Source organism: Myotis myotis, unplaced genomic scaffold (genome assembly GCF_014108235.1).
Source record: "Myotis myotis isolate mMyoMyo1 unplaced genomic scaffold, mMyoMyo1.p scaffold_m19_p_4, whole genome shotgun sequence".
Lineage (NCBI taxonomy): Eukaryota > Metazoa > Chordata > Mammalia > Chiroptera > Vespertilionidae > Myotis > Myotis myotis.
Genome location: NW_023416346.1, coordinates 40,702,286 through 40,719,822, shown reverse-complemented (window position 1 = coordinate 40,719,822; position 17,537 = coordinate 40,702,286). Strand labels below are relative to the sequence as shown.

At 39.0% G+C, this 17,537-nt stretch overlaps 1 protein-coding gene across 3 annotated transcripts in view; it reads left to right on the top strand.

Annotated features, from left to right (window-relative positions):
- Positions 1 to 17,209, top strand: part of MCTS1 (MCTS1 re-initiation and release factor) — a 35,410-nt gene extending 18,201 nt beyond the window's left edge. The window contains exons 1-6 of one of the 3 annotated variants that reach the window (XM_036304094.1): positions 4,665 to 4,990; positions 6,160 to 6,312; positions 6,835 to 6,932; positions 13,348 to 13,481; positions 15,540 to 15,607; positions 17,000 to 17,209. In XM_036304094.1, the coding sequence (XP_036159987.1) occupies positions 4,980 to 4,990; positions 6,160 to 6,312; positions 6,835 to 6,932; positions 13,348 to 13,481; positions 15,540 to 15,607; positions 17,000 to 17,081 (546 nt within the window). In that variant the 5' untranslated portion in view covers positions 4,665 to 4,979 and the 3' untranslated portion in view covers positions 17,082 to 17,209. Of the gene's footprint in view, positions 1 to 4,664; positions 4,991 to 5,438; positions 5,603 to 6,159; positions 6,313 to 6,834; positions 6,933 to 13,347; positions 13,482 to 15,539; positions 15,608 to 16,999 lie in introns of those variants that run through there. The other 2 variants (XM_036304093.1, XM_036304092.1) reach the window with 2 other exon arrangements.
- The last annotated feature ends 328 nt before the right edge of the window (positions 17,210 to 17,537 follow it).

The following is a 17,537-nucleotide window of genomic DNA, read 5'->3' as shown; positions in this document are numbered from 1 at the left end:
GGAATGCGAAGTCATGATAAGGATGTTCACAAGAGCCTGATGTGTAAACCAGAATGCCAATTTATTAATTTACAAAGACAAACAATTGTTCATGGGATTTGATTTGAAAATAGAAAATTGTTTCCAGGCAGATCTTTGTGGGAAGCTAAATTATAATCAGAAAATTGTTGTACCATAGGATCAATGCAAAGGGAGTTAGTTGCGAGGAGAAACCAAGATGGCGGAATAGGTAAACACCGGAAATTGCTGCCTCGCACAACCACTTCAAAAATACAACTAAAAGACAAAATGGACATCATCCAGAACCACAGGAAGGCTGACTGAGTGGAAAGTCTACAACTAGAAGGAAAGAGAAAAGCACACTGAGACTCAGAGGAGGTGCGGAAGTAAAGTGCAGAGGTACAGAAGCACATGCAGAAAGGGCTGGCAACTGAGGACACCATTGTCTTTTTAATCGGGAGGGAGACACACGCTCCTGACTGAACTGAACTCCAGTTCTGGGCGAATCTCTGGGGACCCAGACTCATATGGGGAGAAACTGGACTGTCTGGCATCAGGTGAAATTCAAGGGCGGCTTTCTCTCAGAGGTGCTTGCAGTGATTACCATGGCACACTGAGACCTGGGACCTCTTAGGGCAGGGCTGAGGATCAGCCATAGCTGTTTGCTCCACCCTGTTGATTCCCTGAGACCCCGCCCCACCCAAGCTGTGCGCAGAAGGTTTTGCATATAAATGCCTTGGCCCTTTGCAATCTAAAATTACCTAACAAACTGCAGCTGGGTCAGAGAGACCCAGAACATCCAAAAGAAGGTCCAAGGCCGCACAGCAGCTTGCATTGCTTCACAGCTGGGCCTCATCTGGGCACCTCCAAACCCCAAACAAGGAAGAGGAATCTTCAGATCTCTCCATAGCTCCTGCTGGGTAGCCTCAGGCAGTGGCTAAATTAGCACCTCCTTAGATATCCAAGAGCCAGTGTACCCAGTGGTCAGAGTGGGACCTTCCAGATTACAACTCCTCAAATCCATAAAGGACACACTCAGGGGGCAGACTCAGTGAGCACCAAAGCACCACTGAAGCAAGTCTTGCCCCAGAAGGGTGTCTCCAGCACAGAAGTTCTCCCACCGTAGACACAGCTGATTCTCACAGACAATTGGCCTGGAGGTCAATTCCTCCCAGTGATACCAACAACAATCAAAGTTTAACTACAACAAGACAGTGCACACAGCCCACAAAGGGGTGCACCAAGAGTGTCCACCTCAGGTAATTGGGGAGGCTGAGCCACTGGGCCTTATAGGACACCTAGCACAGAAAGCCACTCTATCAACACAAGGAAGCAGCCAAAATGCAGAGACAAAGAAACAGGTCACAAATGAAAGAAATGGAGGAAAGCAAACTACTGGATATAGAGTTCAAAACTACGGTTATAAGGTTTTTCAAGAATTTTCTAGAAACCGCTGATAAATTTAGTGAGACCCTCGAGGATATGAAAAAGGACCAACTAGAAATTAAGCATACACTGACTGAAATAAAGAATACTATACAGAGTTCCAACAGCAGACTAGAGGATCACAAGAATCAAGTCAAAGATTTGAAATACGAAGAAACAAAAAACACCCAACTGGAAAAGCAAACAGAAAAAAGAATCCAAAAATACGAAGATAGTGTAAGGAGCCTCTGGGACAACTTCAAGCCAACATCCGAATTATGGGGGTGCCAGAAGAAGAGAGAGAGCAAGATATTGAAAACCTATTTGAAGAAATAATGACAGAAAACTTCCCCTACCTGGTGAAAGAAATTGACTTCCAAGTCCAGGAAGCGCAGAGAACCCCAAACAAAAGGAATCCAAAGAGGACCACACCAAGACACATCATAATTAAAATGCCAAGGGCAAAAGACAAAGAGAATACCTTAAAAGCAGCAAGAGAAAAAAAGTCAGTTACCTACAAGGGAGTACCCATATGACTGTCAGCTGATTTCTCAACAGAAACTTTGCAGGCCAGAAGGGAGTGGCAAGAAATATTCAAAGTGATGAATAGCAAGAACCTACACCCAAGATTACTTGACCAATCAAAGCTATCATTCAGAATTGAAGGTCAGATAAAGAGCTTCAGTGATAAGAAAAAGCTAAAGGAGTTCATCACCACCAAACCAGTATTATATGAAATGCTGAAAGGTATTCTTTAAGAAGAGGAAGAATAAGAAACAGGCAAAGATAAAAACTATGAACAACAAATACATATCTATCAACAAGTGAATCTAAAAATCAAGTGAATAAAAAAATCTGATGAACAGAATAAACTGGTGAATATAATAGAATCAGGGGCATAGAAAGGGAGTGGACTGACAATTCTCCGGGGGGAAGGGGTGTGGGGGGTGTGGGAAGAGACTGGACAAAAATCGTACACCTATGGATGAGGACAGTGGGGGTGGAGGGTGGAAGGTGGCAGGGGGGAACCGGGTGGAGGGGAGCTGTGGGGGGAAAAAAGGAACAACAGTAATAATCTGAACAATAAAGATTCAATTTTTTTAAAAAAGGGAGTTAGTTGCACAATTCAAATACATATGATTACTCCAAGCATCCATCTTTCCAATAGAGACTTGAGTATATACTTCCTGGAGGGACTGGTATATTTGCTTTACAGGCCAGGGTACATTTACCCCAGTGCCTGGGGCTAGTGCCTATTTAGATTTTGTATTTTTCTATGCTTTCTTTGCTGATCAAAACCTTTGATTCACTCTACTTTTTAAAATTACATAAGTAAAATGTGTTTCTTTAGTTGTTATCTCTTCCATCAGATTAATCTTCTATTGCTTGCCTACAGGCCATTTTATCACTCAAGTAAATTGCCTTTCTTGATTTATAGCTCACCTCATTGTATAGGGGTGAGGCAGGGGATGGCAACCTTCTGAATAATTCTATGGGGACACTTCATTTTGGCCAGTGAGAATGGTTGCCAGATTAAAATAGGGGATGCCAAATTAAATTCAGATAACAAATTTTTTAGCTTAAGTATGCCCAAATATTACATGAGGTATATTTTATACTTTAAACAATATTCATTGTTTATGTAAAATTAAAATTTAACTGGTGTCCTGTATTTTTATTTGCTAAACTTGGCAAGCCCACGAATACATCTACAGGAGACTATAAAGCTAGCCTAAATTTATGCTCTTCGGTGAGCAACAATCCATTCGGTTGTCTTAGGGAACAAAAATCCTTCATAGTAAAAAATTGAAATGCTGAAAGGTATCCTTTAAGAAGAGGAAGAAGAAGAAAAAGGTAAAGATACAAATTATGAATAACAAATACACATCTATTAACAAGAGAATCTAAAAATCAAGGGAATAAATAATCTGATGAACAGTATGAACTGGCGATTATAATAGAATCAGGGACATAGAAAGGGAATGGACTATTCTTGGGGGGGGAAAGGGGTGTGGGGTTAGGGAAGAGATTGGACAATAATCGTGCACCTATGGTTGAGGACAGTGGGTGGGGAGTGAGGGCGGAGGGTGGGGTGGGAACTGGGTGGAGGGGAGTTATGGTGGGAAAAAAGAGTAACTAATGTAATAATCTGAACAATAAAGGTTTAATTAAAAAAAAAGAAAGAAAAAAATAACAAAACACAAACATAACCACAATGTAGTTGTCACACCTAAAAAACGTAACTGTTTCTTAATACAATCAAATATCTGGACAGTGTCCAAATATGTGACAAACTGACTTGATTGCCTCTCTTTTTAAATTTTTTTAAACTGTTGGTTTGCTTGAAACAGAAACCAGACAAGGTCCATTTATTGCATTTGGTTGTTATTTATTGAAATCTCTTTTAATCTGTAAGTTCCCCCTCTTTCTTCTCCTCTTTATTTAAGAAATTTAGTTGTTTTGTCTTACAGAGTTTCTTCCCACATTCTGGATTTTTGATGATTATATTGCTGTAAAGTAATTTAATTTGTTTTTATGCCCCGTCTAGCCTGTAAACAGATAAGAGTAGATTCAGGTTCCATTTACTTAGTGTCCTCTCTTGAAACTATATAGGTGCCAGAACTTCGGATTTGGGTCTCCACTGTATTCCTCAAACAATGTGCATCTTCTATCATAAGTGGACCTACTTCAGTAAGATCAGTAAGCAGTTTTGGGAGTTACATGAGCTGTTATGAACTTATATAGTGATGATAGGCCTTTCTTCCTAATAACCTTGCTGTTATTCTAGTGTCTCAGCCATCTTTATTTGGTTGTTTACAAGTATGTGACATGGTTTTACTTTTCATAATAATAAAAAAAGAATCCAGGGCACAAAGTAATCTCTCAATAAACTAAAAAGTCATTCTATGCATGCTTCAAGTTAAAAAAAAAATTCTTCTGTGTCAGCGCAACCTACTGTTAACCTAAACAATTTTTTAAATATATATTTTATTGATTTTTTACAGAGAGGAAGGGAGAGGGATAGTTAGAAACATCGATCAGCTGCCTCCTGCACGCCCCCTACTGGGAATGTGCCCGCAGCCAAGGTACATGCCCTTAACTGGAATCGAACCTGGGACCCTTGAGGCCAAGCCAAACTGGCTACGGTGACACGGAAGAATTTTGATCCTTTGAGGAACCCGTAAGGACGCTAGTGCTGTAAGTGCTGCTTTGATTGAGCTTCCCGCCCCCTCCATTCTTCTCTTCCATCTACTAGAATGATTTCTCTATTTTTCCTTCCTTCTCAAGTCCCGCCCTTTCAGCTACCCGCTCTGGATAGCAATCGGTTGCCCAAAAAGGGCCGGCAAAAGTGGGCGAGGTGTTCAGAGGAGCGGAAGTAGTCAAATTTCGCTGAGAACCGGAAAGTGCTGCTGGCTGTGTCCCTTTCCGGAGAACGAATACAGCTCCGCCTGTCAGTGCCGGCCTTCCTCCTGTAAGGGATCTGCCGATCCAGCTAATTCAATTTCCCCCCCATTCCGGGCCCTTCCCCATCGTCGCCCCCTTCACCTTGGATCATGTTCAAGAAGTAAGGACATGGTGTGGCCTCCGTCCGCTGCTCACAAAGGTGGTGGGGGTGGGAGGTGGGGAAGAGGGCGAGAGCAAAGATCCTCTTTCTCTCTCCCCAGCCCCTGCCCCTGCCATCCTTACCCCCTAAGGTTTTCTATAGTACTATGCTCTCACTCGCAACTTACAACACTTCTTTAAGCTTTCCATCCCTAATCCTCAGTCGGGTTTCAGTCCTCCCACCTTTATTTTCTTTATCCTTACCACCCCTCTTTCTCTTTTGCACCCTCTCCCAATACTATTTCCATTTCCAGGTTCTTCCAGTCACATCCTTGCACTGTGATTTAAGGGTATATCCTCTTTAGCTAAGAGGAGAGCCATGCATTCACCGCCGTCTGTTTATTAGTTATGAACTGAATAAGGGAAGGCTTGACTTCCTGGGTCATGGGAGTGAAGGAGTCTGGGTGACAGGAAGCAAGCGGGCTGTCATGCCTATTGCTTAGCTGCCAGATTAACCTTGTCTTGAAAACAGCGTGATTGCCCCATAGGCTATTCAGTGTAAGGAAGACAATTCCTTGGGAACCTACCTTTTCGGTAGACGCAAAAAGCCAAGGGGAAACATGGGCCAAGGAAGGTGGGTTTTGTTCATGACATTTTGAGCAAAAATAAACAGGGATCTTAGAAATCATCATCATTATCATCATGAATTTTTAAAAAAATCTCAGTAGATTACATAGTTTAGCAGGGACCGATTTTCTGTTATACTTGCGTTGGGCTTCTGTATCTCAATGCTTGAGGGCTCTTTTGTTTTGGTTTGCTCCCCCTCCCCGCCCCCCGGTTTGTTATAGGTGGAAATCTGTGTTTCTTCCTGGGTAGAGACCAGTAAGATTTTCTAAAACAGGCATTTGTGTAGCTGATTACAGGTTATAATGTGAAATATGCCTCATATCCTCCCCCGCTCCCCAGCTAATTGTGTATGTATGACAGCTTATTTTAATATTGTAATAAGACGTTGGTTATGCTGGGCAGAATAAAAGGTAAATAGTATTTTTAAAATCAACTTATTTCATTATTATTTTAGGCATCTAAATACTTGCTTGGGAATATATGACTAATTAAAACACTACCTTTACTAGTAGCTGTTCTGATATGTTTACTTTTTCTTTTTTTCTTTCAAAAATCATTTGGAAGATTTGATGAAAAAGAAAATGTGTCCAATTGCATCCAGTTGAAAACCTCAGTTATAAAGGGCATTAAGAACCAATTGATAGAGCAATTTCCAGGTATTGAACCATGGCTTAATCAAATCATGCCTAAGAAAGATCCTGTCAAAATAGTGCGATGGTAAGTCTTTATTTTTCTCTATGTAAAGCTCAGGCCTAAGTAGTTGAATATTGTATGATTAGATTGCACCCATAATAAATGGAATTATTTTCACATTAATTTTTGATAGATTATGGGAGTAGATAAATATACTAACTCTAAGCAATATTTATATTTTCAGTTGTTTTTCTATATGAAAATATGTACTGATTGTTTTATCAGTTAAATGTTTAGAGTTCAATTTAATTTATTTCATTTGTACTTTAGAGATTTGTTTTATTGAATTACCTAACAATGAAATTTACAATATGTGAAATAAAATTGAGTGTAGAAGCTCATATTTTTTTCTCTACACTGGGCTGGTATGCTAGGTAAAAGAGATAAACAATTTTTTTGGCCTGGATCTTTATTGATAAAAATTTGAAAAGCTTATTGTATCTCTGTATATACATGTTTCATATTATACATTATTTAAAGGCTATTTGGCATATTAATTTTAGAAAGAAAATATCTAACTTGTACTTTGTGACATTTGTCTTACAGCCATGAACATATAGAAATCCTTACAGTAAATGGAGAGTTACTATTTTTTAGACAAAGAGAAGGACCTTTTTATCCAACCCTAAGATTACTTCACAAATGTAAGTCTTATTAGAAAAGACTTATTGGGGATATTGAAAGACACAAAAGGAGCTGAAAGTGACTTCTGGTGTTAACTTATTTATTAGTACTAGGTAATATGGAATATAAAAGTAAAATGAATTCCCATCTTGTGGTAAATCTGAAAAATGCGGATTCTCTCATTATGCATTCCAGAAAGACCAAGAAAGAACATTCATTCATTCATTCAACAAATATTTATTGAACTTACTGTGTGCCAGACTTGGTCCCTGTCCCTATGAAACTAACAGTCTAGTTGGGAGAATAGACAACAATTACATAATTACACAAGTATATATTCACAAACTGTGATAAGTACTCTGAGCATTTTCTTTTAAATTTATACCTAAATTTGCCTCATAGAGATAATTCTCTATAAGGGAAAGCATTGTCTAATTGTTGGAGTCAGTTATTGTTAGTTGAGTGCCAAGTTCAGGTGTTATTAAACAAAATAATGTTTATAACCTACCCACTTTTGCATATCAGACTGAGTATATTACAAAAAAATCCAGAGGAAGATACAATCCCAGTGCCCAAGAAGTTTTAAATGTGAAGTAAAACTTCTGCTCTTCAAACCAGTATGCATATCTGGCCTCCTAGCCAAGAGGCAGAAAGGAAGGGAGTGACTGGAGGGGTCTGTAGATGGTATTTGTGACTTAATTAATGAATTTGATTTTTGGTAAGAGGAGATAAATTTCTCATTACTTAGTGAAGCAGAGGTCCAGAGCAGTAAAGCTGTTAGGCAAGTTTTTTAAAAGGTGAAGCATTTAATTTAATTTAATTTATTTTTAAAATTTTTTTATTTATTTTTAACTTTTTAAAAAATATGTTTTTATTGATTTTTTTAGAGAGAGAGGAAGAAAGAGGGATAGAGAGATAGAAACATGGATGAGAAAGAAACATCTATCAGTTGCCTCCTGCATGCCCCCCTGCTGGGGATCAAACCCACAACCCAGGCATGTGCCCTGACTAGGAATCGAACCCGAGACCTCTTGGTCCATGGGTCCATGCTCAACCACTGAGCAACACTGGCCAGGCTATTAATTTGAAAGAGAGGGAGAGAGAGATGGAGGGATGGGGGGGAGGAGGAAGGGAGAGAGAAAGAAAAACATCAATTTGTTCCACCCATCCATGCATTCATTGGTTATAGATGAAACATTTTAATATTTATAAAGGGATATTTACAATTATTTGATTAAGTATTGATTTCATCAAGTTAAAAAACTATAATGGACAGAAATTTAGTCCTGATGCAATGTGGAAAAGCTTAAAATAAAAACATTTTGGTGACATTAAGACATTTTAATGATATTAATTCCTACTCAACTAAAAGAGAATAGAAACAAAATAATCAAATATAGTACATGAATATAGATTGGTTTGAAAAACAAACCAAATTCAAGTCCTCCTTCTCCTCCAAAAAAAGATATAAAAGACTTTCTTGGGACTATTGGGAGAAATTTGCATATGGTTTGTTTATAAGATGGTATTGCAGAACTGTTGTTAAATTTTCAGGTGTGATAATAGTGTTGTGGTTATGTAGGAGAATGACTTTATTCTTAGGTGGTGTGTGCTCATTTTGGTGAAGCATTATGTCTAAAGTTTAAAATAGAGGAAAAATATGATATCTGTTTAAACAGAAAGAGATAAAGCACATATAGCAAACATTTGTTAATGAACAATTGTTGAATTTTTTTCTTTTAGATAAGCAAACAATATTTTATTGACCACAGCAGCAAAATTATACTTAGGACAGTGAGACAAGGAAGGGCATAGAACAGTGGTTCTCAACCTGTGGGTCGCGACCCCTTTGGGGGTTGAATGACCCTTTCACAGGGGTTGCCTAAGACCATCGGAAAACACATATATGATTACATATTGTTTTGTGATTAATCACTATGCTTTAATTATGTTCAATTTGTAACAATGAAATTGGGGGTCACCACAACATGAGGAACTGTATTAAAGGGTCGTGGCCTTAGGAAGGTTGAGAACCACTGGCATAGAAGAAGCAACAGGAGAGCCTAGGCTGGGCTGCTTTGGCTCACTAGGAAGTCAGAGAAAAGAGGTCCTTGGAGACAGGTTCAGGGGGTTAGTCTGGGATGAGCTGCCGCTGCCCATTGCTCCCCTGGTTGCAAGTCTTATGGGGTCCCGTAGAGGCTAGGAGATATGTGCCTGTGAGGCTAGTAGAGGGGGAATGGAATGGCATGGGCATGCTTCCTGGAGGGAGAGCACCCAATTGTTCAATCTAAGTGGATAGTGTCCAGGTGTTCATTTGACTATTCTTCCAGTTTTTCCATATGTTGAGGAAAAGTCCTAATAAGCTAGAGAAAAATATGTTCCTATTTAGTAGTATTTTTCTGGGAGCCAACCCTTTAGAGCATCTTAAAGTTATTTTTGTGCAAGAAGCAGGATACTATGGTGGTTAAAAGCATGAACTTGGAGTTAGGCAGACCTGGGTTCAATTTCCAGTGCATTTCTTTTGTCAGGTCACTCAACCTATCTAAATCTTGTTTCTTTATATTTTAACTAGTGGCCTGGTGCACAAAACTCGTGCACAGGGGTGCGGGGGGAGGGGGGGGTGTTGGTGGTGGGCCCTCAGCCCGGCCTGCACCCTCTCCAATCTGGGACCCCTGGAAGGATGTCCAACTGCCGGTTTAGGCCCGATCCCAGTTGGACATCCCTCTCGAAATCTGGGACTGCTGGCTCCTAACTGCTCGCCTGCCTGCCTGATTGCGAATAACCACTCTGCCTGCCATCCTGCTCGCCCCCAAGTACCCCCCCCCCGCTGGCCTGCTAACCTCCAACTGCCACCCCCCCTGGCTGGCCTGATCACCCACAATGGTTCCTCCCACCAGCCTGATCACCAACAACTGCCGTCCCATCCTGGCCTGATCACCCACAACTGCCCTCCCCTCTTGGCCCCTAACTGCCTCTTCCTCAGCCCCACCACCATGGCTTTGTCCAGAAGGTCTCCTGGAAGGTCTCCCAGTCTAATTAGCATATTACCCTTTTATTAGTATAGATAGAGGCTTAGCGCATGGGTGGGGCCAGCTGGTTTGCCCTGAAGGGTGTCCTGGATCAGGGTGGGGGTTCCCTTGGGAGACAGGGTGGCCTGGGCAAGGGGCCTGTGGTGGTTTGCAGGCCGGCAATGCCCCCATTGGGATGGGGGTCCCCACTGGGGACAGTGCCGGCCTGGGCAAGGGGGTGGGGCAGTTTGCAGGCCAGTCACGCCCCCATGGGTGAGGGTCCCCACTGGGGGGCCTGGCCAGCCTGGGTGAGGGGCTGAGGGCCACTTTCAGGCTGGCCACACCCACTTCAGGGTGGGGGTCCCTGCTGTGGTACCTGGCCAGCCTGGGTGAGGGCTGAGGGATGGCTAATTTGCATGGTCTCTTTATTGTAGATAATGGACACAGTGTTTTTTTAAAAAAAAATATATTTTACTGATATTTTACAGAGAGGAAGGGAGAGGGATAGAGAGTTAGAAACATCAATGAGAGAGAAACATCGATCAGCTGTCTCCTGCACACCCCCTACTGGGGATGTGCCCGCAACCAAGGTACATGCCCTTTACCGGAATCAAACCTGGGACCCTTCAGTCCGCAGGCTGATGCTCTATCCATTGAGCCAAACCGGTTAGGGCGGACACAGTGGTTTTTAATATGGACATATATTATGGGTTGTGAGGATTAAATGAGATAGTATATGTAATGTAGCTAACACAGCATCTAAAATGTAGTAAGTGCTCATAAATGGTAACCATTATAATGATTTAGTAATTGTTTATACAGTGTGCACTAGCACTAATTATCATCATCATCATCATTATTTTTTTTTAATATTTTATTGATTTTTTACAGAGAGGAAGGGAGCAGGATAGAGAGTTAGAAACATCGATGAGAGAGAAACATGGATCAGCTGCCTCCTGCACACCTCCCACTGGGGATGTGCCCGCAACCAAGGTACATGCCCTTCACTGGAATCGAACCTGGGACCCCCCAGTCCGCAGGCCAACGCTCTATCCACTGAGCCAAACCAGCCAGGGCGTCATCATCATCATTATTAAAGGGTAGCTGTCCAGCTGTTAATGAGGATGGAGATCTGGAAAACAAATTACGGCTTATGAATAATAAATGTATTCATTCACATTCCTTTTTTTTAAGCCTTAGGAGCTAGGCATTATTTTTTTTAAATGTATTTTTTATTTATTTTCAGAGAGGAAGGGAGAGGGAGAGAGAGATAGAAGCATCAATGATGAGAGAGAATCTTTGATCGGCTGCCTCCTGCATGCCCCACACTGGCAATTGAGCCCACAACCCAGGCATGTGTTCCAATCCGGAATCGAACCATAACCTCCTGGTTCTTAGGTCAACACTCAAGTACTGAGCCATGCCGGCTGGGCTGTGTTTTTTTAATTTTAAATCCTCACATGAGAATGTTTTTTCCATTGATTTTCACAGAGTGGAAAGGGGGAGAGAGGTAGAGAGAGAAACATCGATGTGAGAGCAACACATTAACTGGTTGCCTCCCTCATGCGCCCGACCTGGGTGCCAGGGAATCGAACCTGCAACCGAGGTATGTGCCCTTGACTGGAATTGAACCCAAGACCTTTCGTTGCTTAGGCCTGGCGCGCAGGCCAACGCTTTAACCAGTGAGCCACGCCAGCCAGGGCCATTCATGTTCCTTTTTATCAGTAAGTTGTTTAAATTAATTTGGAGTCATGTTTAAATTAATTTGTAGTGTTATTATCTGATAAGTGTGATGGCTACTGGTAAAACATTAAAGTGAATAAATTTTACCAATTATTGTTGTTGTTATTACTAGAGAGCCCTGAGAGGCCTAAAAAGTTTCCCCTCAAGCATTGTTTAAAATCCTCCAGGGACCCTTTAATTGTTAGGTTATGAATTATTTGTAGATACACACACAAAAATATTTTTTTAAGACTACAAAATGAATATGTGTTCATTCTAGATATCAGGAAAATATAGAAATAAAATTACCTGTATTCCCATGACCTAGAGATAATCATTGTTAACATAGCGGTATACTTCCATCCAGTTATTTCCTGTATGGTGTGTGTGTTTGTATGTATGTGTAAATGTGTATATTTTTCCTTTTTAAGTTGGGCTCTCTGTTATATAGTTCTTTTTAAATTAATAGACTTATTTTATAAAACAGTTTTAGGTTTACAGGAAAACTAAGCAGAAAGCAGAGAGTACCCACCCTTCTCTTATTATTAATATGTTGCATTGATGTGATACAGTTTTTACAATTGATGAACCAATATTGATACATTATTGATAACCAAAATCCATAGTTTACATCAGGGTTCATTTTTTGTCTTGTATATTCTGTGGGTTTTGCCAAATGAATAATGGTCACTGTTAAAGTATCATATAGAATAGTTTCACTTCCCTAAACATCCTCTGTGCTTCACCTATTCATCCCTCTCTCCTGCCTCTCCCCTAGCAACCACTGATATTTTCGGTAATTTTTCATTCTGCTTTTCCGTTTTAACATTATATTATGAACACTTCCCAGGGTATTATGTATTCTTCAAGAACATGGCTCTATTATATAGATGTTGTAGATACACCCTAAGTCATATATCGCTTACTTTATTTTTGGACATTTAAGTTGATTCCAGTTTATTTCTATTATAAATATTAGTGTGGCAATGAATATCTTTCTAACTATATTGTACATCTCTCATTTTTTCTTAGAATAAAATCTTAGAAGTAGAATTACCAAGTCAAGAGAGTTTGAACCTTTTTAAGGCTGTTGATACATGTTGCCAAGTAGTGCTAAAGAAAGGTTGTAGTAATTTATAAGCCTTCTAGCAGTATATGGGAATGCCAGTTTTCCTACACTCTTGCTAGTACTGGAAATTACTTTTCTTAAAAATATTTACTAATTTCTCTGAATCTATTTTTGTTCATTAGTTTATGTTATTCATTAGATTCCAAATATGAGTGAGATCATGTGATATTTATCTTTCTCTGACTGGCTTATTTCACTTAGCATAATGCTATCCAGGTCCATTCTTGAGGGAAGAGTGGGTGGGTGGGAAGAGATCAACCAATGAACTTGTATGCATATATGCATAACCCATGGATACAGACAATAGGGTGATGAAGGCCTGGGGTCGGGGTGAGGGTGGGCTGAAAGAGTCAAAGAGGAAAAAAGGGGGACATATGTAATACTTTCAACAATAAAGATTTAAAAAATATTGATAAAAGTATTTGCTAATTTGCTAAGTGAAGGATGGTATTTCAGTTTTATTTTGCATCTGTCAGAGTACTGTAATTTTGGGAAATATTTGTCTATGTCCTTTGCCTTTTTTTCTGATGAGTCATTACTATTATTAATTTATGTAATGTATTTATTTTCTTCTAGATCCCTTTATCTTGCCACACCAGCAGGTTGATAAAGGAGCCATCAAATTTGTACTCAGTGGAGCAAATATCATGTGTCCAGGCTTAACTTCTCCTGGAGCTAAACTTTACCCTGCTGCAGTAGATACAATTGTTGTATCCTTCTCAGGCTCTAACTGTTGAAAAACATATATTTATGTCATTACTGAAAGATCTATCATCCAAAGGAACATTAGATGTAATTTTTTGGAGGTGACTGTTACTATTACCTCATGCCTTTCTGGTTACATTTGAAAATGTGGGAAGTAATATTATTTCTTGAGATTAAATTGTGACCCAATTTAGAAATTAAAAGAGAACAGGTAATAAAAGAGTCCCAGCTGCATTTCAGCCTAGTTAGGGCCCAAATGTTATCAGATTCAGGACACAGTATAAAACTCTTGGTTATTAATGGAGAGGATATATCTGATATGATCGGGCCACTTCTTTGGATATCAGCTTGCTACTTTTATGTTTGACATTGGAATAAAAGGACCCAAAGGGAAAAGAACATAGGTAACAGGTAGAGTGCTAAAAGTAGGTAAAGTGAGTAGTGGAAAATGCTGGCAATTCCCAACTTTTAAAGTTCATTTAAGTTGGTTGTTTGGGCCTCAGAATATGATTTCTAAAAGAGAAATTAACGTTAAAGTCCTAGATAATCCTTAAGGATCTATTCAACTCATAACTGAGTAATTCTGTATTATTTCCATTTATATGGTGCTGTTTCAGCTATATTCTAGATTAAATAGGTTTTTGCCAGCTAGCCTGGACAGGTTTTTGCCAACCAGTCTGTTAAGGTCCCAGATAGTCCTTAAGGATCTATTCAACTCGGAGCTGAGTAATTCTGCATTATTTCCATTTATGTATATGGTGCTGTGTCAGCTATATTCTAAATTAAATAGGTTTTTGCCAACTTTGTCATAGATAAAGTGGCCATTTGCCTCAAGTTGAGAGAAGGAACCATACATGGTGGGAATGGGGAATCACTGTGGAGTAGGAAGGCTATTGGAATGGGTTTGAGAATGTGTCTTGTATTCAAAAGGAGGCTGTCCTCTGTTGTGGAAGTTATATCTAAGGGGTAGTATAAGTTGTATGTTTATATCTTAGGAATAGTTTGTATTGACATAGATACTGGTCACATAATAGGTGCTTAAATATTTGTGGAACATTGAATGAACTAATTAAAAATCAGTGGAGAAAAGTATTCTGTAAAAATAGGTTACCTTTTTATGTTTATGATTTTTCTAAGTGTTACAAGTTTAGAGTTGTGGAGTTCCTTTTTTGTTGTTGTTAATCCTCACCAAAGGATATTATTTCCCATTGATTTTTAGAGAGAGTGGAAGGGAGGGGGAGAGACAGGGAAACATTGATATGAGAAAGACACATGGATTGGTTGCCTCTTGCAGGTGCCCCAACCAGGGCCAGGGTCTAGCCTGCAACCGAGGTTTGACTGGGAAAATCCATCCCTGGACCCTTCAGTCCTCCGGCCAACACTCTAATCACTGAGAAAAAGAAGCTGGGGCCTGGAGTTCCTTTAAATGGGAAATTTTCCTAATACTTAGACTTTATTTTTAAAATAATTTTTTTATTTTGAAATAATTGTAGGCTTTTAGAAAGTTGCAAAGCTAGTACAAAGGGTACTGTGTATCCTTGAACCATTACTTTTAAAAATATGTACTGCAGTGTTTAACATTCTAGATGCTTCAAATGATAACCAAAAATGCTCTGTTTGTTCTAGGTTGACACTTGCTTACATTGGGCTCTTAAAGATAGACTAGACATATAATTATTGTTTTACTGTGTCCTTTACGTAAAACCACCATTCAATGGTTAAAACATTAGAACAATTGATATTTACTTATTTCACAGTTTTTAATATTTAGGTCCAAAAATTTCTTTTTTTGCATCACTTATTCTGGTTTTGTTGGCATTAGGTTATAGTGTTAACATCTGACTTAAAAACCAAGAATGATTATTAGATTCATTAATATAGCATTTATTGAGTATTTATTCACAGTGTGCACAGAGACTCTGATAGGTCCCTGCCCTGAAGGAGTTATTGGTGTAGGCAAGGATATGAGATGGTTCAATGTGGCTTAACTAGTAATGTGATCATTATTTGACACCACCTCTCCAAGGCATTTTGAAAAATATTTCTTAGCTGTGTGTTTCCAGGCCATCATGGCAGAAGGAAAACAGCATGCTCTGTGTGTTGGGGTCATGAAGATGTCTGCAGAAGATATGTAAGTCTCATGTTAGGCCCCCTTAGCTTTTGAGATATGGGTAACCTATCTCAAAAGCATCAGAATGACAGGGGAAATTTGCTCTCATTCATACCACATCTTACAAATATGTAAGCACAGAAGCCTCATTTCTGATTTTTCCTAACACTTAGAAAGCCAGTGAAACATAGTTTGTCTCTGGGATTACATTCTTTTTTAAGCACTCTGAAAAGAACCTGTGTGCCAATGTAACTGTTTTGTATGTATGTATGTATGTATGTGGCATTTTAGGAATTTTTTATTTAGTGTGATTTAAATTAGGTGGAAGGAAAGATGTTTTGCTACAATTTTTTTTAAAATATATATTTTATTGATTTTTTACAGAGAGGAAGGGAGAGGGATAGAGAGTTAGAAACATTAATGAGAGGGAAACATCGATCAGCTGCCTCCTGCACACCCCCCGCAACCAAGGTACATGCCCTTGACCAGAATCGAATCTGGGACCCTTCAGTCCGCAGGCTGATGCTCTATCATTGAGCCTAACCAGTTAGGGCTTGCTACAAATTTTTAAAACAGTGACCTAGTTTGTCACCACACAGTATTTGTCTTATATTTTGACCTAGTGGTATAGAATAGTAAGGAAATATTAAATATATATTGTCAAAATGTAGATATTTAAGAACTTTGCAACTCAATTGAAGAATACATTATTGCTATTAATTTCATTTCAGGGTTAGTTGTAAAAAAAAGATGTAAATCTCCATTCTGAATGTGAGACTGCAGTCATGTCTTGATTCCCTATTTTGTTTCCATTAATATTAACCTCATTAACTTACTGGGTATTAAATATATAACTATATGTATACTGTGTAATTAATGCTATTAAGTTTTCAATATCTGCATATTTCTTCTTATTACTGCCTTACTTTAAATCCATAAATCTGAAATTTCTGGTTCATAGTACTAGCATTGTTTAGGATTTTTAATGCATATTTCTAAACTATATTCCAGAACATCTACAACTTTTTAAACTTAATTAGTATTGTGTGAGTATTCCCATAGTTCATACCAACTGAATTATATATCTCCTTTTAGTTTGCCTAATCAATGTGATTAAAATTATGCTATTCTTTAATGTTAAAAAAATTTGTAACACTTTGATTTTCTCCTGATATGTTGACGCATTATTACTCTGTTTCTATACACCCAATAGATCACTAGAATCACTGTAAGACATGAATTGCCCCAGAGTAATGTAGTTTAATGTAGACAGTAATGTGAGTGTAATATAAATAAATTCCCTACATGTAACTCAATAATTGCAAAATAGCAATGCACTTTGAATTATATTTACCATGACTAAGCCTACAAAAATGCACAACGATATGTTTATGTGCTTTTTTCCTTCTACAGTGAGAAAGTCAACAAAGGAATTGGCATTGAAAATATCCATTATTTAAATGATGGGCTGTGGCATATGAAGACATATAAATGAGCCTCAGAAGGAATGCACTTAGGCTAAATATGGATATTGTGCTGTATCTGTGTTTGTATCTGTGTGTGACAGCATGAAGATAATACCTCTGTAGTTGTGCTGAATAAATTCAAAAGATGCTAAAATTCTGTTAGCTTCAAAAATTATTTTAGTTTTTCTTAAACTCCAGTTAAAATTGGGTAGGAACAAACTTGGACATTAAAAGGTATCTGGTAAGTAACCAAACTCAGACAACTTCATGTCCTTTCTTAGGCTAATGATGTACTGTAAGATGAAGGGCAGGACTTGATAAATGAACTTGCCAGTATACGGTTGACCACTCCCCCCCCCCCCCCCCTGAGAATCTGCCAACTTCATGGGGCTGGAAACTAATTGGGAATTTTATCCCATAATTCCAGGACACCTAGAAGTGCCCCTTCTCTTTTTGTGTGTTGTTTGTTCATTGTTGTTTTTAAA